This window comes from Chlorocebus sabaeus, chromosome 26 (assembly GCF_047675955.1).
Source record: "Chlorocebus sabaeus isolate Y175 chromosome 26, mChlSab1.0.hap1, whole genome shotgun sequence".
NCBI lineage: Eukaryota > Metazoa > Chordata > Mammalia > Primates > Cercopithecidae > Chlorocebus > Chlorocebus sabaeus.
In genome coordinates, this window is record NC_132929.1 from 29,974,820 (window position 1) to 29,998,331 (window position 23,512).

At 33.4% G+C, this 23,512-nt stretch overlaps 1 protein-coding gene across 1 annotated transcript in view; it reads left to right on the plus strand.

Moving 5' to 3' along the window:
* Nucleotides 1–23,512, plus strand: part of UNC13C (unc-13 homolog C) — a 624,577-nt gene that overhangs the window by 370,141 nt on the left and 230,924 nt on the right. The window contains exon 17 of the mRNA XM_008016541.3: nt 11,239–11,372. Coding sequence (XP_008014732.3) covers nt 11,239–11,372 — 134 coding nt within the window. The remainder of the gene's footprint in view (nt 1–11,238; nt 11,373–23,512) is intronic.

Genomic DNA, 23,512 nt, shown 5'->3' on the forward strand with positions numbered 1-23,512 from the left:
CACCAAAAGTGTATGAGAGTTCTCTTTACATCCTAACCAATACATGTTATCTTTTGTCTTTTTGATGATAGCCATTCTGACAAGTGAAAGATGATATTTCATTGTGGTTTTAATTTGCATTTCCCTGATAATAAATGAAGCTGAGCATCCAGAGCAAAACACATGTTAGTCCACAAGTTTCAAAATATTTTAAAAATCAAAATCATATAATGTATCTTCTCGGACTACAGTGAGTAAAACTAGAAATCAATAGCAAGAGGGACTTTAGAACCTATACATATACTTGGAAAACAACACACTCCTGAATGACCACTGGGTCAATAAGAAAATTAAGATTTATATTAAAACATTTCTGGAGAGAGAAAAATGGAAATACAAAATATTAATTTCTGTAGGACAGAGAAAAAGCAATGCTAAGAGGAAAGTTTATAGCACCAAACAGCTACATAGACAAAAAGTGAGGCTGGGCTCAGTGGCTCACTCCTATAGTCCCTACACTTTGGGAGACTTGGGAGGCAGATGCAGGCAGATTGCTTAAGCCCAGGAGTTTGAGACAAGCCTGGGCAATATGGCAATGCTCCATCTCCACAAAACATACAAAAAGTATCCTGGTGTAGTGGCATATGCCTGTAGTCCCAGCTACTCAGGAGGCTGAGATGGGAGTGTCACTTGAGCCCAGAAGGTTAAGACTGCAGTGAGCCAAGATTGAGTCATTGCACTCCAGCATGGGCAACAGAGTGAGACCCTATCCCAAAAACAAACAAAAACAACAATGAAAAAAAAAAAAAAAAAAAAAAAACTCAGATTTCAAATAGTCTCATGATACACTTCAAGCAACTAGAAAAGCAAGAATAAATCTAACCCAAAATTAGCAGAAGGAAGGAAATAATAAAGATCAGAGCAGAACTAAACAAAATAGAGACTAAAGAAACCAATACAAAAGTTGACTATTCAAAAATATTTAAACGTTTGATAAACTGCTAACTAGACTACCCAAGAAAAAAAGCAAGAAGCCCAAAACAGACATCAGAAATGAAAAAGGAGACATTATGACTAATACTATGAAATACAAAAGATCACCAGAGATTATTATTAACAACTATACACTAACCAAGTGAAAAACCTAGAGGAAGTGAATATATTCTTGGAAGCATACATCTTACCAAGATTCCATGAGGAAGAAACAGGAAGTCTAAACAGGCCAATAATGAGGAGCAACATTGAATCAGTAATGGAAATTCTGTGAACAAATAAAAGCTCAGGACAGGATAGATTCCATGCAGAATTCTACCAAACATATGAAGAAGAATGAATACCACTTTTGCTTAAACTATTGCAAAAATTGAATAGGGAATTTTCCCTACTCATTCTATGAGGCCAGCATTATCCTAATAAACCAGACAAAGACACACACAAAAAAGCTATAGACCAATATCTCTGATAAATATAGATGCAAAAATCCTTACAAAATACTAACAAACTGAATGCAACAACACATTAAAAAGATAATGCATCATGATCAAGTGAGATTTATCGCAAGGATGGTAGCATAGTTCAATATATTCAGGTCAATAAATGTGATACATCATGTCAGCAGAAGGGAAGACAAAACCCATTGGATTATCACAATAGATGCAGAAAAAGACAACTCTGAGCAAACTAGGCATAGAAATATCATACCTCAAAATAATAAATACCATATATGATAAACTCACAGCTAACATCATACTGAAGGGGGGAATTTGAAAGCATTTTCTCTAAGAAATGAAACAAATGGTGAAAAATGCCCACTTTCACCACTCCTATGCAACATGGTGCTGGAAGTCTTTGCCAGAGAAATCAATCAAGAAACATAAATAAAAGTCACCAAAATTAGAAAAGAGTCAAACTGTCCCTTTTGGTGGATAAAATGATCTTAGGTCTAGATAATCCAAAAGACTACCAGGAAATTCTTAGAACTTATAAACAAAGTCAGTAAAGTTGAAGGATACAAAATCAATGTACAAAAATCAGCAGCATTTCTATCTGCCAATAATGGCATAGCCAAAAAAGAAATTAAGAAGGCAGTCTCATTTTCAATAGCTACAAAAAAATACCTAGGAATAAATTTAATCAAGGAAGTGAAAGACCTCTACAAGGAAAACTTCAAAACACTGATGAAAGGAATTGAAGAAGCCACAAACAAATGGAAAGAGATTACTTGTTCATGAATCAGAAGAATTAATATTATTGAAATGACCACACTACCCAAAGCAATCTATGCATTCAATTTAATTTCTATCAAAATACCAATGCCATTTTTACAGAAATATAATACACAATTCTAAAATTCATATGGAACAAGTAAAGAGCTGAAATAGCCAAAGCAACCCTGAGCATAAACAACAAACCTGGAGGCATCGTACTATCTGACATCAAAACATATTAGAAAGCTATTGTAACCATGACAGCATGGTATTTGTATGAAAGTAAACACATAGACCAATGAAACTGAATAGAGGACCCAGAAATAAATCCACATATTTACAGCCAACTCATCTTCAACATAGATTCCAGGGGCATACATTGGGGAAAGCACACTTTCTTCAAGAAATAGTGCTGGGGAAACTGTATAACTATATGCAAAAGAATGAAACTGGACCCCTGTCTCTACCACATACAAAAGGCAACTCAATATGGGTTAAAGACTTACATGTTAAACCTGAAATTATAAAACTACTAGAAGAAAACAGAGGGAAAATTCTTCAGGACATTGGTCTTCAGAAAATCTTTCTAGGGAAAGATTTTATGGCTAACAGCTCAAAAGCATAAGCAACAAAACCAAAAATAGACAATTGAGATCATAGTAAAGTTAAAAGCTTCTGCACAACAGAGGAAACACTTAACAGAGTGAAGAGGCATCCTCTTGAATTAAAGAAAATATTTGCACATTATTCATCCTACAGGCACTAATATCTGGAATATACAGGGAACTCAAACATCTCAATAGCAAAAAATAATAATTCTATTAAAAAGTGGGCAAAGAATATGAATAGATATTTCCCAAAAGAAGATATACAGATGTTCAACAGGTATATTTAAAAATGCCCAATATCACTAATCATCAGGGAAATGCAAATCAAAGCCACAATGAGACATCATTTTACTCCAGTTAGAATGGCTATAATTTTTAAAAGACAAAAAATGCCAGATACTGGCAAGGATGTGAGGAAAAGGGAACTATTACACACTGTTGGTGAGAGTATAAATTAGTACAACTACTATGGAAAACAGAATTACCATAGAATATAGCAATCCCACTACTGGGAAATATGTACTCATGTGTTTATTGCAGCATTATTCACAAAGAATAGTGGAAAGATATGGAATCAACCTAAGTGCCCACGGTGAAAGATGGCCACTTTCACCACTTCCATTCAACACGGTACTGGAAGTCCTTCAGTACTATGGAAAGATATGAAATAAACCTAAGTCTCATCAAGGGAACAACAGATAAAGAAAATATGGTATATATTCATAATAGAATACTACTTGACCATAAAAATAATGAAATTCATGTCATTTGCAATCACGTGGGTGGAACTGGAGAGGTCATTACATTAAGCACAATAACCCAGGCACAGAAAGACAAATACCATATATTCTCGTTTATATGTGGGAGCTAATAAACTTGATATCATGGAAATAGAGAATACAATGATAGATACCAGAGACTGGGAAGGGTGGGTTGTGGCGAGGGTTGGAGGGGGGCAGGATGAAGAGGGGTTGGTTATGGATATAAAAATATAGTTAAATATAAGAAATAAGTTATAATATTTGAGAGCAGACTAGAGTTACTATACTTAGCAATAATATTATGCACATTTCAAAGTAACTGGAGGAAAGGACTTGAAATGGTATCAACAAATAAAAATCATAATCACTCAAGGTGGTGAATACCCCAAATATACTGGCTTAATCTTTATATGTTCTATGCACGCAATGAACACTCACATGTACCCCATAAATTTGTAAATTATTATATATCAATAAAAGGAGAAAAAAATAGTGCTCTAAAACTGGGGGAAAATCAAATGGAAATTAACTTACAGCTAGACCTTGATTGTGCCTATAATTCTCAGACTGCAAATGAGTGCTCAGGAGTTGTGACATTTGAGAACTCAGGAAGTGCAAAGGCATTTAACACAGGTATCAATCATTTTGTTCTCTGAAAACTTTTCTTCCCATTCAAGATATATAACACAAAATAAAAATTAGCTCCATATTATTCATGTGAGGTGATGGTTGCTATCTGTGTCTATAAACTCGACCAGGTCTTGGAATTGAGGCTAAAGAGAAAAAAACCGAGGCTACTAACTTGTATTATTTTCAGTTAAGAGGATGTGAAAATTAAGATAACCCTCAGTTTATTTATCTCTAAAATGATGATAATGGTATTTGACTTTAATATTTGGAAATAAATGAAGAACATCCAAGTGAGAATGGTTTATTTATTCAGACATTGCTGTAGCAATAAAGTCAGCTACCATCACTAGCACTTGGCAGAGATTCAAAGTCAGGCAGGGAAGTGGAAAAGCCTTATAATAAAAACATGGAAGGCCTCAGGTGTGATGTGTTTGGAGCATGTTAGCATGGGAAAGCTAGGAGTCAGTTAAATGGAAGTGACACATCCTGTGTGATTTGTTTAGGGAGCGTATTTGGCTTTCTCTTGTTGGTTCTCAGTTAAAAATTAGGGCAAAATATAAGGAAGCTGGCAGCCATTGACCAAATCCTTACTATTCCAGGTCAGTTGCTGCAAAGGTTGTGGTTTGGCCTCCTGGACTTGTTGATGCAGAGATTGTGGGCCAGAGTTCTATCAGATATGGTCTAGACATTATTCATTTGTATGTTCAGTCTTCGTGGCTAACAGTTTTTTTAATGAGAATTGAATTGGAATGAGTTAAAAAGATGCCTGTTGCTGTTTTTGGAAGTAGTGGAGGTAGCATTAGGCGGTAAGGTGAAGGCAGCAGTATCTGGAAGAGAGAAGTAAGGCATGTGGCTCTACTGATGTCAGGAATGTCTCAATAGGTTACCTTGAGCTAGGGGAAGAGCACTTGGAGAAATTCTCTTTCTCAATCTCGTCTAAATGTAGAGTAGAAACATTGCCCTCTATGTTCCTAGCTTATAAACTGTCCACATTGCTCTTCACAAGGATCCTTGATCCCCTGGGTATCTGAAACTTTAGACTCTACTTCTAAACTGATGCAGGCGAACCCCAATATTGGAACCCAACCAAGAAGTGTTCTTGGCATCATGCAGGAAAGAATTAAAAAATGAACCAACAGAGTAAAGTGAAAGCAAAGCAAGTTTGTTAGACCAACAGAATACAGGAAAATGGCTGCTCCATGACAAAGCAGGGCTACCCCACAGGCAAAGTAACACTTGTGGATCTAGCACCAGTTAGCTAGATTTGTAGCTACTCCTTAATTATATGGTAAATAATTTTCTAGAAAAGGGATGTGGAGTTCCTGGAACTGAGGGTTTCTCTCCTTTAAACCATATAAGGTAACATCCGGACATTGCTGTGGCATTTGTAAACTGTCATGGTGCTACGGCGAGTGTCCTTTAGCATGCTAACGCATTATAATTAGTGCATAATTAACAATGAGGGCAACTAGAGGTTGCTTTCATCCCCATTTTGATTTAGCTGGTTTCTTTACTACATCATGTTTTGATTAGATCCTGTTTTCATCAGTGGGATCATAACCCCACCGATTTGGAGACCAAGTCCTGCTCATCTCCTACCTCAAAACTAATGAGAGAGGGCCCATTTTTCTAACCTATGAACTTCTATAGCTAACATTTCCCTATCTCAGAATTATGAATAGGTAAACAATCAATTTGTAATCAGAAGAAGTTACAAACACATCATATAAGAGCTATCTAGTTAATGATTTAATATTATTTTATCTTGCTACATATTTATGACATTTTAAAGCTTACCTCTTGTAAAATATTCAGACTTATATCTATCTTGTTTTCTTTTTTTGTTTCTTTGTATCTACCCTGTCCTAATTATTCAAATTCTTGGCATCAGCAAACCTTGTTGCTAAGACTTTTAATCATTGCTTAGCTGCCTTGACTATAGGTACCTTGCTATGCACATTGCAAAAGTCACCTTCTTATACACACCCACACGAGCACACATATTCTTTAAGTTCTGTTCAGAAATATCACAGTCCCTTTGGCCTCTCCTAGACCTCCTCATTTCTAGAGTCTTTCACCTAATCTCCATTCTTGATTCCCTTTCCCATGAGCTGAATGACTAAACACAAATATCCTACTGACCTCAATTTCCTGTCCTTCTGCCTTTTTCACTCCGTGTTTCCTCTAGATCTGTTTCTTCACCTTCCCTTCCTTTTTTTCCTTCCTTCCTCCAGACCAAAATATATATTTGTTCTAGCACTACAGTAATTCTCATTAAATATTTAAATCTCATTCTCCTTTCCTGTTTCTATTGTATACTCCAGAAGCACATCCAACATTCTGGCTTTTAGGCTTCTACATTCAATACTAGAGAAAACTCATAATGGTCCAGCATAGTGTCACTGCAAGTTCAGAGAGCCACCCCACACTGCTTGGCAATGCCACTATGGGTCCAGCTCGAGACTGTGTCTCATTCCTCACAGGTACAATTTCAGACTTTTACTACTCCTCCAGTACACTGTGCACCACCTCTTCTCTCAAGAAGGAAATTCCTAGCTAACTTTTCTCACCACCAACAAGGCTTATCTGCAAGATTTTCTTGTTATGTTACTCAGAGCAATTCACATTCTTATTTATGCTTGAAGCTAATTATTCCACATAAACTCTGGATCTCATTCTCTTCCGTTTCAGCAGGGGCCTCTCTCCTTTACCTATGTCTCTTAAAAATGTTATTCCTATTGTTTTATAGACTTTTTCTCTAAGGTTTTGTCTGTGGTCACATATTTATCTCTCTCTTTTTGAGCAATCTTATTTACTCCATAATTTCAGCTGCCACATATATACTGGAATTTTTTAAATCTACATCAACAGGTTTCAGAATGCCTTTGAAACTTCAGACAGGTCTACCTAATTATCTTCTAGATTCCTCCTTTTCTCTTTTCCTTCTCACCCATTAGTCAATAAGTTCCAACAATTTTACTTATTAACTCTTTAAGTTAAGAAGTAAACTGCCAAATCATTTAGAACACAAATGTAACCAAGTCCTCCTATGTTTAAAATCTTTTAATGATCCTTATCGTATTTGGTTTAAATGCAAACTCCTTGACAGAACACACAAAACTTTTCATGATTTGACCCCTGCATTTATCTCTGTAGTCTTTTATTTCCCAAAGTGTGTTCAGAAAAACACTTACTCTGTGAAAAGTCTGGCATGATGAGGTGGAGGAACAGGAAGGGAATGGAGGGCTTTACCAAGTTCAAATCCATTTGAGAAACTAATACTTTAGTATTACCCCTTAGAGAAGTGGTTCTCAAGTTGATTCCTGGAGCAGAAGCACTAGAATTACTTGAAAGGTCATTCTCAATACACCTTTTCAAGCTTTACCCTAGACCTAATGAATCAGGAACGATGGGTCCCAGGACCTAGCAACCTATCTGTGTTTGTGAGCTTTCCCAGCAATGCTGATACACACTAAAGTTGGAGAACCACAATCTTAGAGAATCACCATGCATAGTAGCATATTAAAGGCTTCAGGAAATCTGAAAATAACATATTTAACTTTGTTTAAGCAAAAATTTTTAAGTTGGTTGAGACCTGGCCCTTGTGTGTGTAAGTACGCGATACTAACACAGAGTAGAGGAAACGTTAGAGAAGCACACTTCATCAAAAGCCCATTTTACTAGTAATTATTCAAATATAGTAGGCATCTGCCATGTGTTTTTGTGTTTACGTAGCCTGTCTTTGCATTTTTCTTTTCTTTTTTTTTTTTTTTTCTGTGATGGAATCTTGCTCTGTTGTCCGGGCTGGAGTGCAGTGGCGCTATCCTGGCTCGCTGCAACAGCCACCTCTCAGGTTCAAGCAATTCTCCTGCCTCAGCCTCCCAGGTAGCCGGGACTACAGGCACGTGCCACCATGCCCAGCTAGTTTCTGCATTTTTAGTAGATATGGAGTTTCACTATGTTGGCTAGGCTGGTCTCCAGCTCCCGACTTCAGGTGATCCACCCACCTCAGCCTTCCAAAGTGCTGGGATTACAAGCATGAGCCACTGCGCCCGGCCCATCTTTGCATTTTTCTACCAAATGTCTCCTCCCAACCCTCATCTTGTCAGCTCCTTAGAAGCAGCATTCACAATTACATGTTTATTGAATGAATACATTGAATGCCACAGAAATATTTTATAACAGTTTTTAAAGTATTGTGTAAGTTCCACTAACTTGAAGATATCATTTGTTATTTCAATATTTTCTTTTGCATGTAATGGCTCTTTCTATATATTGATCTCTTCATGATGGAATATACTTATATTTTCTTATCTGATATCATGAAAGTGTAATATACATCCCATCAGCTTGTCTGTAAAAGCTTTTCTGTATATGCTTTTCTGTAATGAAATATCCTTTGTAAACATGACCATTGCAACTCTCTTCAGATAATCCTACAACCTGGCAACTTTCCACTTTCAAAAATTACCTCCCCATTTGAACCTTACAGATTTTCTTTAAAGTCTGTTTCTTCAATAATCTATTAACAAAATAATTTTAATCACTGTTATAATAATCACTATAATTATGATTGATTTACTGGGTCATATTTTAATGAATGTATTTTTATTTATTATTAAATGATTTATAATTACCATATTTTCTTGATATAACAAATTGTTATTTCATAACATTATTCATAGTAATGTTTCAATCAGTATGAATACACTTATTATAAGCTTTTCTTAATTTCTACTATCATAACCTTAATGTTTCCAATCATAAGGTTAATGCCCTATTAGATTTCTAGGGTATACTGAAAAGTTTTACATAGATAAACTTAATTCTTAAGAAATTTAAAATACACCAGATTAGACCTCATCCCTTAAGCATGCAGTCTCTCACAATGTGCTATTAAAGTAGGGAGAGCCTGATTTATGATAGTATTGTGTGGTATGTAAAAACTTAATGATTCAACATCAAGTTCGATTTATTCTAAAGCAACATACATAGTAGGATGTGAAAAATAGCATCATCAGTAATCTTCTGGTGTCATAAAAAAGAGTGATGGAAGTACAATTTGTGACAGGTAAGGGATTTGGGAATGATTGCATATTTCAACTACTTCTGTCTCTCCTCTTTTCCATGTCACTCTTAGCAAAATGATGAGAAGTGACTGTGATGTTACACATATCGTGTATAATAATTTTATTTCATTTAATCACATTACTTAAAACCTATAAGACATATAGTTTGGCTATGTACGTATGACGATAATTAATGATACTGTTCTAATACCAAATATCTCCCCACTGTGGCCATTGGAAGCAGTTTTATTTATAACCTTCACAACGCACCAGGTTATCTGGATTTCTAAATCTTTTAGAAATCTATTGAGCTTAATATAATGCACAAATAATTACATTATTGTGGTGATAACAAAATCCTGTTCACAAAATAAAAATAAATTTTAATAAAAGTTATAACTTAAAAGGCAGTAAAGCTTGATATTTGTAAGCCTGCATTACTGCCCATTACTTCCTAAAGTTGACTGATATAACGAAGGAATTGAAAGAGGAAGCTTGCCAAGAACTTTCAAGTTGTTTTCGGGGATCACATGTACATACTTCTTAAGATCTTTGGAGACTTCTTATAATTCATTCTGGACATTTGAAGTATTTTATGTCAGCCACTATTTTTTTTACCATTTTAATTTAGTTCTGCAAGTTTTAACATCTGCTGCATTTCAAACATAAATGTAAATCAATGGCTCTTGGATATACCCTAGGGAATATATATGCTCTTAAAAGTACATTATAGTCTAAGAATAGAGGTCTCTAGTACTAAGTGAGTTCACTATAGGGCTATATTTTAAGTTAAGTGAGAATAATAATTAAATGACAACTCAACAGAATATGGTTACATATCATGATTTGCACTGGAAAATATGCATATACAACCATTCAACTGAGAGGGTGGCTGACCTGGTCACAGAAGACATGGCAATTGGATATGGCAATAGTTTGGGCCAAATAAAATCTAGTACTCATTTTACACCAGAGTCTTTGGGTTTCTGGAACCATAAGTTGATGTTTTCAAATATCCTGCACCTATAAGCTTGCAAAGGATTTAGCAAAAATTTCCATACGCTTAAGTGAAAATTTATCTCTGCCTATTTTTTTAACCCAATTTTAACAAGTAAATGTAAAAGAAGTGCTCTAAAGGAACACCCACCAAAATAAATGACCAAATTAACTTATCTGTATGTTGTAAAGAGTTGCATATGTTGAGTATGAAATTTATATGTGCAACATTCAAGATTATTATTGTACTCTGTTAACCTCAAAGTAAATCTAGATCATCCTATGTCACATTCTGCTTTCTAGAATGACAGTTGAAGATTTTGAGGAGAGTGGTAAATTGAGAAAGATTCAAAGATGTTTTTAAAAAAGGAAAAAAGAAAAAAAGGCTAACACAAAATTTTGGTTATCTAGATACATTTGTGCGTCAGAAGGGAGAGTTTAAGTCATTAATGTTGCATATGTATTGTGGGATCTAACAGTACTGAGTTTGCAACCAGGCAGCTGTCCGTTCTGCATACTTACTACTGATGTAACTTTGAGCAAAATATTTAGACAAGATAAATTTTATGCACACATACTTGCACACACACACAAGCACACACTTTTGCACACACAAAATTCAATTTTCATCCTTGAAGAAGCCACATTAAAGGCATAATTTCTATAATAATAATTCTTAAGGTCACGAACTATAATCATCAGAGGGAGGAAAAACCTCCAATCCAGAACAACAACAATAAAAAAAGCAATGGAAGTTAAAGCAAAATTTAAAAAGTGATTGTACATACAAGCCTGGCCACTGTGAGTTTATTCTGTGGGATGCCATTCAATGAAGAAAAGAAACCTGAGTTTAACAGCTTTAACTCCCGTAATCTAAGAGTTTCATTTCCATAATCATTTTTCTTTGATCTTCTATTTGACAGTGACATCTAACTAAAGTCATCCCATTTAACCTTTTCTTTTGCATGTTGCGTGAATTTGTGAGCAGAGTAAGAAACAGGACATTCCTCGTGAAGATCAGGGACCAACCACCAAGAATTTGGATTTTTGGCCCCAACTTATTACACTGATGGTCACTATTATTGATGAGGATAAAACTGCCTACACACCTGTCCTGAATCAGTAAGTACAATGTTTTGGAAATGAATGCATTTTATTCCACTGAAGTTAAAATAATACATATTTTAAGTGCAGCATACTCTGATGACAATAATAAACTTTTCCATGATTAAGCTATAGAAAATGGTATTTTTCAACTTTTATCAGCAAATATCAATTAAACGATATTATGAATTTTTAATTTGAGCTGCATGGAGTATGAATCTGTGGATATGGAGAAAAATATTTTCCAAGATTTGATTTTTATGTAATGTAAAACTTTTCCTCTGGATCCTTTCATAACTATACCATTGTCTCAAAAGAAAAAAAATGTGCACTCCCCCAAAACTAAAAATAATTTTGAAGAGCTAGTATTAAACATATTGCGTTGTGGCTTTTTAATAATAAACATTTGGCACAACAGCTGCTTTCAAAATAGCTATGCATATTGATTTAACAAATTTAATAAAATATTTAATAAAACAAGTCAATTTTCACAAATTGTAATCTAAAGTTCATGCCTCTAAGACAATATAGATGAATTAAAATTCATGACTGTTCTAGAAGAGACTGTAAAAGTCCTCATTTTATCAAAATACCACTAGCTATGTGACCTTAGGCAAATTATCTAATTTCCTTGGGTCTCAGTTTCCTCCCAACTAAAATAAAGGTGTAATTATTAGATGATTTCCAAGATCCAATCCAACTTTAATATCGCATATTTGGATTTTATTTTACACCCACATATTAAAGATCATAAAAGCAAATATAACAACAGACTACCAGCTAGGCACTTGCAATCTGGTTAATGAAGAGGATTGTCTTGACAATATTAGTGAGACCTGAAATGTTATGGGTAGCAAAGATAGCAGAAATAGACAAACAGTAAAGTAGAACACTGAAGTAGACTCAGACTTACTATGGAATGAATGTGTTTGGTGTTCTTATCCTCTATACTGGTCAAGACCATTAGGGTCATTGTTTATGTTGGCTCCAACTAAAATTCCAATTAAAGAAGAAATACATTTAAGTATTTCAATCTTCATCCTTTTCTGCTTACTGTTAACCACCCATTTTCAACAGTGCTGCAATTCCTAATTGTGGAGAAAGTGGTCCTATTTTTGGTATACAATCATCATTACATTAAGTTTGCTCTTTCACTTTCTTCTCCCTTTTTCCCCAAACCTAATTCTTATATCTACCTTTTCTTCCTGAAGGCCTTAGTGTTTCAATCTCTGTACAGACTTTGCTCTTTTATTCTCTGCTGTTAGGACTAGAAGATCTTCTCTTAATCTATCACCTGTCATCATCTCATCATGGGTCCTGAGAAGTACTTCTCAGGTCTCTGACAACTTTGTGGAATAGGATTGTTTTCTTATTTATTCTTTGGACCTTTCTTGAGGACAGAGTAGGTTTCTGAAAGATTGGGAGACTGACAACTTGTTTCAAGACTGTGTCCTTGGACTGGGATAGGCCATTTTATAAATGGATGCTGGATGAAAACAAACTTCTGCTGAAAAACACAAATTCAGTTCTATGAAGAAACTTTGGCTTTAATAATCAAAGAAATTTCTTATGTTTACCAAGTATCTTCAATCAGGATATGACCAGTAAAATACGTTATAAAATCATGGAAGAAATTAAAACATCCATGATTTATTTTTAGTCATATACCTCAAAATATATACAAAGATTTTAGTTGATTATGTGTAACTATAGTAAAGGAACTGGAATAAATAATATTTATGGCAAAAATATATTTATAATTGTGAACTAAATTAAGCCTAAGTTATAAAAATTAACAATGACATATGGGGAAAGAATTGTTTTTGTTTTTGTTTTTAATTTTGTTTTTAATGTCAGAGTTTAAGTCCACTTTTTTCCTTTGAAAACTTGTCCCTGAAAAAAACAAATGCCTTCCTCTATTTGGAATCCATTATTTATTATTGTGTTTGGTCAGATTTTAAGGATGCTGTAAAGCTTTTTTTGCATACTGAAGATCATTCAATTTAGTTTCTCACTTAATTTAATAAATGCTTTAAGTGAACTCATCTGGAGACTGAGATGGGGTCCTGGTGGCCCATGTTGCATTTGTATAATGTGGTGAGATTTTCATTTATATCTGTTTCTTTGTTTGAATACTGTATTGTCACATTTATGCTTCATGAATCATCTCCTTGGCTACTTAAACTAATGCAGGATTTCACAAAGTAAAAATTCCAGACCACTAGGGTAAGGATCACATGGACTACTAGTTGGATTTGCAGATCTTGAGCCCCACCCCAAATCTATGGATTCAGAAAACCTGAAATTGACACAGAAATCTGCAATATTAATAACCAATCCCTGTTATTGTGTCTTATGGTCACTAACAATGAAGGCCCAGATCAATATGTGAAGGACATGTTAAAAGTAGCTTGGGTTTTGTTTTAGAGGCAAAGGCAAGTGAATTTAATGATTTTAAAACATAGGACATTTTAAAATATCTTTCAATGTAATGCATAATTATTGATTCAGATCATTTAGTGAAGTTCTTATTGTTATCATGAGCTTGAGAAATCATTGTAGGCTTTTGCTTATTCAAATCTGATAACAAGTTTACAGTAACAGTAGAATATAAGCATGAGGGAAAAGACTTCCATTTTGTTGACTAATGTATATTCAGGCATACTTATTTGTCGAATGAATTAATAAATTAAAGTAAATTTATACATGTAGTCAGTATCTGTTCTGTCTGTTCCCATGTTGCTGATTTATTAGTGAAATACAGTAGTTATTTGAATAATATTTTCTAATTTTTAAAATAATAATGAATTTTAGATGTTTTAGAAATTTCAGTATTTCATTAAAACTAAATAGTATTAAGCAGAGTACTTTCAGATTTAGGTCTCGGTTTCTGTCTCTCTTTCTCTTTCTCTCTCTTTCTAACAGGTTTATTGAAGTATAATTGAATATAATACAATTTCATGTACTTAAATAGTATAATTTGAATAGTTCTGGCATATGTATTTAACCACAAAATTATCACTATTTTCAAAACAATGAAGATAGCCATTACCCCAATAGTTCATCCACTTTTATAATTCATCCACTCCTCTACCATCCCCAGGCAACCCCTTATCTATGAATTAGTTTGGAAATGTTATCATTATGTGTAAATGTATTCATAGATTCTCTCCATTCTTTTGTCCAACTGCTTTTATTCATTACAACTATTTTGAGATTCACCCATGTTATTGTATGTTTCTTTTTATTTTTGAGTAGTATTCCCTTGTACATACATACCACAATATGTTTATTCATTCATCTGTTAAAATTTGTATTTTTTCAAGATTAGGTTGCTATGAATATTTGTTTACAAGTCTTTCTATAGACATACTCTTTTATTTCTCTTGAGTTATGTGGTAAGTATGTATTTAATATTAAAGCTGCCAAACTGCTTTCCAAAGTGGCTGTACTATACCAACAATTGGTTTGATAAATCTTTTAATTTTACCTATCCTAATAGGCATATATGATCTAACTATGATTTTGATTTGCACTTTCTGAATCCTAGTGATACTGACCGTATTTTTATCTGCATATTTGAAATTCATATATCTTCTTTGGTGAAATATCTGTTAAAATCATTTTCCCATTTCCAAATTAGGATGTTTATCTTATTATTGTTGAGTTGTAAAGGTCTGTACTAGATAAAGCTCTGTCATCAGAAATAAATGTTGCAATATATGCTTCTAGTTTGTAACTTTGTTTTCCATTATCTTACTAGTGCCTTCTGAAGAGCATAGTTATTGCATATTTTTAAAATTTTGATGGAATAGTCCAATTTTTTTTATCGGTTTCTTTTATAGTTTAAGCTTTTAAAAATTTCTATTTTAGAAATCCTTGCGATCTGCAGTCAGTTTGCAACACCACAGTTTTCTTCTAGACATCTTACATTTAAGTCTATAATTCATTTCAAGCTAATTTTTACTTGTTAACTGGTGTTATAATCAAGTTTAACTTTATTTGGGATCATTTTCATATGGTTATCTATTTTTTATCTCTACTTGTTGAAAATTATTCTTTCCTCATTGAATTGCTTTGGCACCTTGGTGAAAACTCAATTGACTATATATGTAAGAGGTTAATTCTGAAGTTCTTTGTATTCTGTTCCATTGATCTATATATCCATAATTACACCAGTACTGCACATCTTGGTGACTATCATTTTCTAACATATCTTGAAATATCATAGTAAAATTTATTCAACTTTATTTATATTTTTGAAAATTGTTTGGCTCTTCTAGCTCCTTTGCAATTCCATTTAAATTTGTATCAGTTCATCAGTTTCCACAAGAAAAATGTCTGCTGGACTTTTGATTGATATTGCATTAAATGTATAAATCTATTGGAGAGAAATGAAAACAGCAATATAGAATTTTATAATCCATGAACATGGTATGTACATGCATTAAGGTCTTATTTAATTTTTTACTTTAGTGGAAAGGTGTTGCATATTCTTTGTTAATTGGTTTCTAAGTATTTTTATTACTATCTTAAATGGTATTTTTAATTCCAATTTCCCATTCTTTGTTAGTAGTACATAGATACACAAATATATATCTTCAGCCTTCCTAAATTTACTTTTTTGTAGGTTCCTTGTGATTATTTAAATATATCATATTCTTGTCTAAAATAAAGATGGTTTTACTTATATCTTTCCAATTTGGATGCATTTTATTATTTTTCTTGCCTTATTGCTCTGGCTAAAATCTTCAGGACAATGTTGACTAAAATTAGTGAAGAGCAGACATTCTTGCCTTATTCCTAATCTCATAGGGAAAGCATACAGACTTTTACCATTGAATATCATGTTAACTAAATGTTTTTCATGAATAATTCTTTATCAAGTTGAGGAAGTTCTGTTCCGTCCTTATTATTCTGAAAGTTTTTATCATGAAAGTGTGTTTGATTTTGTCAAATATCTTTTCTGCTCATAATAGGGTAATCACACAATTTTGCTTTTCAACCATCAGTATGGTGAATTATACCAAGGAGTGTTTAACTTTAAACCAACCTTGCATTCCTGGAACAATCTCCACATAGTCTTGATGTATAATCTTTCCTATATATTATTATATTTTATTCATAAAATTTTGTTAAGTATTTTTGCATTTGTGTGTATAAGGATATTGCTCTATGGTTTTATTTTCTTGTAGTGTCTTTATCTGATTTTTATATCAATATAATGATGGCTTTATAGAATGAGTTAGACAGTATTTCTTCCAGTATGATTTGCCAAAAGAGTTTTTATAAAATTTGACATTTTCTTTTCTGAGTTTTTGATAGAACTTACTGGAAAAATAATCTGGGCTTAGAGTTTTATTGTAGGAGGTTCTTAAATTAAAAATGTTATTTCTTCATTAGATATAGGGCTGTTTAGTTTACCTATTTGTTCAGTTTAGGTTTTTGTAGTTTGTATCTTCAAGGAAATTTTCCATTTAATCTAAGTAGTGAAATTTCTCCATCATGTAGTTGTTTATGCCAGTCTATTATTATCCTTTTTATGTCTGTTAAATCTGAACTGATTTTTCCTATCTCTCATCCTTAATATTTATATTTTGTGTCTTCTCTCTTTTATTCTGTGCAACTGGCTGAACATTTATAAATTTTACTGGTCTTAAAAAACAGCTTTTGATTTTATTCAATGTTTTGTTTTCTGTTTTAAATTAATTTTTTTCTCATTCTTTTATTATTGTCTTTCTTCTGTTAGTGAAAATAAATGTTAAATGGCTATCGCAGTAATCCAGTGAGAAGATATGAAAGCCTTGTGTAAGATGGTGGAGAGTTAAGGTCAGATTTGTGAAATAAATCAAAAGATCTTTATGACTAAATGCATTGAGTAGAGTGTTAAGGAAGCAGAGACAATGGAAATGTTATATTTATAGGGGCATCATTATTGGAGATAAGTAATACAGGAGGAAGTATCAATTTAAAGAAGTTCACAGTGACTTATATTTTGATATACAGAGATTTAGTTATCTATGTGACTTGCAAGCATTATATGCAACAGAGAGTTGTATACATACATATGGAAATCCTTTAGATTGATATCAATTAAATACATAATATAGAGAAGTTTAGCTATATATGCCTAAAAGTAAGAAATCTTAATTATTTCTAAATATTCAGAAAATTTTACTCATTTTACTAAAACTATTGTGACTTCATATTACTTTGTTTTTGTTATACATACCAAAACATAAGCAGAAATACGTTTCATCCATTCTGTTATCTCATTTGTTTGCATGCATTGTACTATAATATGTAATTTCTTTTAGTTTTCTCCAAAAGTATACATACAGTGAAGTCTCAACTCATTTTCTCTCTTCATTAAGTGTAGATAGCAGAAAGTATCTCAGTGTATTGATTAGAAAATGGACCAATTTTGAAAGATTGTCTTTTCCATTTGCAAGGATAAAATTTGCTTATTTTTCCCCTCTCAGGGTTATGTGATGAGCCAGAACATTAGTTTCAAAGTGGATGTTTTTAAAGATAGTGTATTTTATTTGCTGAATTGAGGAAGTTTAGGTTTAAGCTACTTTGATTAGGATTTGCCTTTGTTCTTTCTATTTTGGAAATAATGTTGTTCAGAGTATTAAAGTTATTGATCTGTTTGCTTACACTATGGGTTCCCTAAATTACTTTTATATTTAAGAAATTGTTGTGAAAGTGTTAATCATACAGTAAAGTACAGAGACTATGCAGTAGAGTTCTGTATAGCCATCATTCTAATTCAACAATTATCAAAATTTTGTGATATTTTCTTCATCTATACTCTTGAGTTTTCACTTTCTTTTTCTTTTGGCTGAATTATCTTAAACAAACTTCAGACATCCTATCATTTCATCCCTTCTTAGTTCGGCATTTATCCCTAAAATTCATGGCTTTCTTTTGTACAGCACAACTAATAACATTAACAGTAATTGCCTGGTATTGTGTAATCCCTATTCCATAATCAAGTGCTTCTGATTTTCTTTAAAGAAGTTATTTTTTTACATTGTTTTGTTTCAATCAGGATCCAAATAAGGTATAAGCATTACATATGGTTATTATGTGTTACAAGTCTCTTTCATACTAGTTAAGTCCCCCTTCCCTTTTATTTTATTTATACCATTGACTTCTGAAAGAAGCTATGTTCACTATCCTTTAGAATATGCCACTTTCTGGGTTATTCCATTTGCCTCCTTATGCTGCTAATTAACTTGTTCCTTCATAGTTAATACTCTCCATAGCTGAATATTTCAGGTTCATTTTTTTAAGAACACTTCACAAGTGACTGTGTGTACTTCATAGTATGTCACATCAGGTAGGACATTATCTGGTTATTCCCTTGTAGTGATGTTAACAGTGATTAGTGCTGCCAGCCTTATTTCTTTGTTGAAAATGTCTTCATCAACCTTTCCTCTAATGGTTTCATTTATTTATGATCACTTCAGAATTTGCTATTCCATTAGGGATGACAAAATGGTGGGTTTATAAGGTTATCATTTCTTCAACATTTATTCGTTAGAATTTTTTACAAAGAAGAACTTTCATTAATTAGGGTTACTTGGTTACCCTAATATATAGTAAATATAGGAAAGATAAAGTAAATATTTAATTCTTTCTTTTAACCTAAAGTATTTTATCTCATTCTTTTCTTTTCTGCTCTATTGGACTTTTATTGTTTTTCATTAACAGTTTCATTTCAATTTAATAAATATGTATCGAACCCTTAATATATGCCAGGCACCATGCAAGGCTAGAGTCACAAATATTTAATTTCTAAAAGAGATATGTACAAAATTAATCAGGAGTCTGAAACTGATTAACTACTGTGCCTGTGCCTGCCACAGTCACAAGTCATTCTGTGATTAAACTCCTCCTATACATCCTTGTTGACACAGCCTTATGAGAACAGAGAAACTAGGTTCCCTCTCTGGAACTGTACCAAAAAAATCCTGAGAATGACTCAGCTGACAGGGAGACTAGACACTGAAAGTTTACGAATTTGGAGATACCTGTAGTCGGTGATCCACAATTAAGAATAAGTCAAAATGAAGTATAAACAGGAATGAAGATAGCACTGAGAGAGAAGAAGGTAGTTGGCAGTGAGTGGAGGGAAAGGATACTTGGAAGGAAAAGCAGATACAAGAATAGCAGAGTCACATACTGGAGGACTTTGTGCATGAAGATCCCTGTCTGCGGTCATTCAGCGCAGTCCTCAGCGCTGCCTTAAACCCTGAAGGAGCATCTTGTCTGTCTTGTCTGAGGCTCCCTAAAGCCTGACTCCAGGGGCTGTTTGACTGCAGTAGACAGAGTTCGGTTTTTCTTGGGTTCCAGTAGAACGTGGTAATGGAGTTTAGTTTTGTTTTTCCATTACCCAAAGTATCCTTACAAAAATTACTTTTTAATTATTTGTAGTTACTTGAGCCTCTGAGTTTTGGAACCAAAGTAGCATAACTAATCCAATATAATATTATATGGAATGACACATGTATTCCAATATAGTTGCAGTTTGTTTTCTGTTGAAATGTTAAAAAAAAAAAAAAAAAAAAAAAGCAAAAACCAACCAAACAAACAAAAAAGCTTTAATTTGAATTCTTAGGATCTAGGCAAATGGTTTATTTCCTACAAGAGATCGGTTTTGCAGACCTGGAGTTCATAGAGGGCAGAATAGATAGCGAAAAAAACCACAGATCTGTTATAAAAATCTACCTGACACTAAAGATATAAAGTAAAATTTCAAAAGTAATTTAAAAAATTGTTACGCATGTCTATCATAGCCATTTTGAATTTTAAAACAGATCAAGTGTGTTTCTCTGCAGTTTCCCAAAATATTACATTATGTGGAAATAATTCAAGTATTTTTCTAAGTGCACAAGAGTACTGTCAAAGAATGCTTACTAAGAATTATACTAATTTAAACACCTCTGAAGATTTCACTTTTCTACCTCCCTGACCACATATCATAGAGGCGAAAAAGAGTTGATCTTGAGTTTTTCAAGGTTTGTCATGCTTGCTGAAAGATTTTAACACAACTAGATATTTATGTGTTATAAATATCATAATCATTATATAGGGAACCATGGGGAATTAGCTGGAGCCAGGCACTATTCTAACATTTTTACAGTTTAACGTTTAATCCTAAATTCATTCTAATGATATCAGTACCATTATCATCCCCAAATTACAGATTATGAAACTTAAGCATAGAGGGGACTAAGTTACACAAAATCACATACCTAGTAATAGGCAGAATCAAAATGTCAGCAACCCTTTGAAGTAACAAAAGGGTTAATGTTAACAAGAGGATCCCATAAATAAGATGATGAACATTAATCCTTCCAAACATTTCTGATATTTTAATGATTAATCTGGATCTGATTGCAACATCTTTTAGGCTTTCTATGTTTGAGAAATTAGGAGGCAAAACTTAACTCATGAGACCATAGAAGGATTTGTAGAGATAATGCACAGAAGGCACCCACCCTAATGCCTGCATTGAATAGGTGCTCCCCCCTCCCCTGCAATATGAACATGAGGACTTGCTTGTACCAGGTCTTGCAGCTTGAGAAACAGTTATCTAAACTCAGTAAATTCTGTTGACTATTTATCCCATGCGCATTACACAAGTTATTTAGGTTGTCTCTGGCCATCTGCAACTCCTTTGTGATATTGCCAGGTGGTATTTTAAAATTCTTATGCGATGCTGATTTCAATAGTTCACTTAGAGCTGGGTTCATGCTGGTAGTCCCAGCTACTTGGAAGGATGAGGCAGGTGGGTCTCTTGATCCCAGGAGTTCAAGGCTGAAGTGAGCTATGATCAGACCACTGCACTGCAGCCTGGGTGACAGAGCAAGATCCTGTCTCTGATATAAATAAATAAAAACTTTTAAAAAGTGGAAGCCAGGAGCAATGGTTCATGCCTGTAATCCCAGCACTTTGGGAACCTGAGGCAGGAGGATTTCTTGAGGCCAGCAGTTTGAGATCAGTACATAGGGAGACCTCGTCTCTAAATAAAAAAATACAAAAATTAACCAGGCATTTTGCCACATGCTGGTAGTCCCAGCTATTAGGGAGGCTGAGGCGGAAGGACCTGCTTGAGCCCAGGAGGTGGAGGCTACAGTGAGCCAAGGCAACACTCAGCAACAGCCTGAGCAACAGAGTGAGAACCTGTCTCCAAAAAAAAAAAAAAAAAAAGTTTACATAGATCCATTCACAATTTTGTTTTTCATGTTAAAATTAAATATATACTTAAAGATCTGAGTTCATTAAAATAATGCCTTAGGTTATAAATGAAACAAAGAGAAAGCAAAAAGATAAAAAGGGTGATTGGCTTCAAATGGCACTTATGATCAATTTGCTTTATGGTACAAGAGAACCTAAGTACAAAAGGAAAAATTTCTACCATAGCATTAATTTGTAAGGATGGCTCGTAATTTACTAGTAGAGTCCTGCTTAATAAAATTTATGCTTAGTTGTTCACTACATTCATGATAATAGCAGTTAATTGCACTAAATAGATGTCAAGTGTCTTAAGTGCAGAACATACTAACAAAGGCTTAATATGTTTTATAATGTAAAAAGGGCACAACAAACTGTCTCTTTAAGTTCCAGCTATGACAAAGAAATTTCAGATGCATACATGACAGGCAGGAACGGGGAACCATTGCTTACTAATTTGTAATAATTAACATACTTTTCTTCAAACTTTGCATATCAAAATAATACTTCACATTTAATGGATTCTAATTTTATCCATTGTGACTGATGAATCAGTATTATCAAATTTGACAGTGGCAGTTTATGTTTTCCTCATTTCAGTAAGACATTTGCAAGATAATAAATTAGGTTATTAAATTGTGTCTCATAAGATTCAAGATTTAAAACATTTGTGCTTTGTTAATTAATTGCTGCAAATTAAAAACAGGAGACAGTCAAATAATGGTGGAATGGATCAGTTATTTCATTAAACCTCCTCTTTATAATGGTAGATTAAGTTAAGCTATGACTGCATTGAAAATGGAGAAGAGGTGGAGCTACACCTTAGAGAATTTAATTTGTGCACAAGAAAACTCATGAATTCAGACTAGTGTGAGAAAGGCTAATTTAAATATATACGGTAAGTAGGAATATTTAATATACCATATTTATGTGTACTTCTTTTAACTTTTAAGTATGTATGACAACTTCTACAAAGTTACGAAATGGTCGTGGAAAGGTAAACCTCTTTCAATTTTGTTTCTATCGTAGTTTGGAATTCATTTGTAGTTAATGTATGAATTGTTAGTGTATAGTTCAATATTTCTGAAGTTCATAAAACCATTTAGTCCTGTGAGTACATAAACATTTTCCTAAATCAAGTTTATTGCTATTAACTTTATTAACATATTTTATCCTACGGACTAAACACCTGGTAAATACAAATATAAATTTTCATTCACTTTATGTGATTATTTTTACGTTAGAAATCAATGGAATCTAAATATTTTCCTGTCTGTCTCATTTATACTTACAATTTCATCATTACCAGCAGGACTTACAATTTCATCATTACCAGCAGGAAACATTTATTGAGTACTCACCGTGTGTCAGTGACTAAGCAAAATATTTACACGTAAAATCTCATTTAATCCTCACAACAGCCCTAGAAACAGTCCCAAGTTACGCAATTAATATCATCCCCATTTGACAAGTGAGAAAATTGAGTTTTGAAGAGATTACTCACTGCTCCACTGGGTAAATTAGCTAAGTAGCAGAGGAGAAATGAAATCGCTGTCTTTGGGAAAGCATTGCTATTTAACTTCTGTATTATAATGCTAGGTATTAGGCAGAAGAAATAGTCAAAAATGTGTTAAATTTTGGAAAATAAGCCTCTAGCAAATATGCAGATGGTATAGACTCCATAGCTAGCCCCCACCAAAAGGCAGATGTATTCCATTGTGAAATGTGTCAGAAAAAAACAACTCTGCCTTTTAAATAATGATTTGATATTGGAACTACAGCATAGAAAAAGCATATAAAAATTTAGTGTCAAAATGAGATTACATATTTACAAGTCTACAAAGGCAAAGTTGGACACAGTGAAAAAACACTATTATGGGAATATTATTTTGTGGTCCCTTAAAAATTAGAAA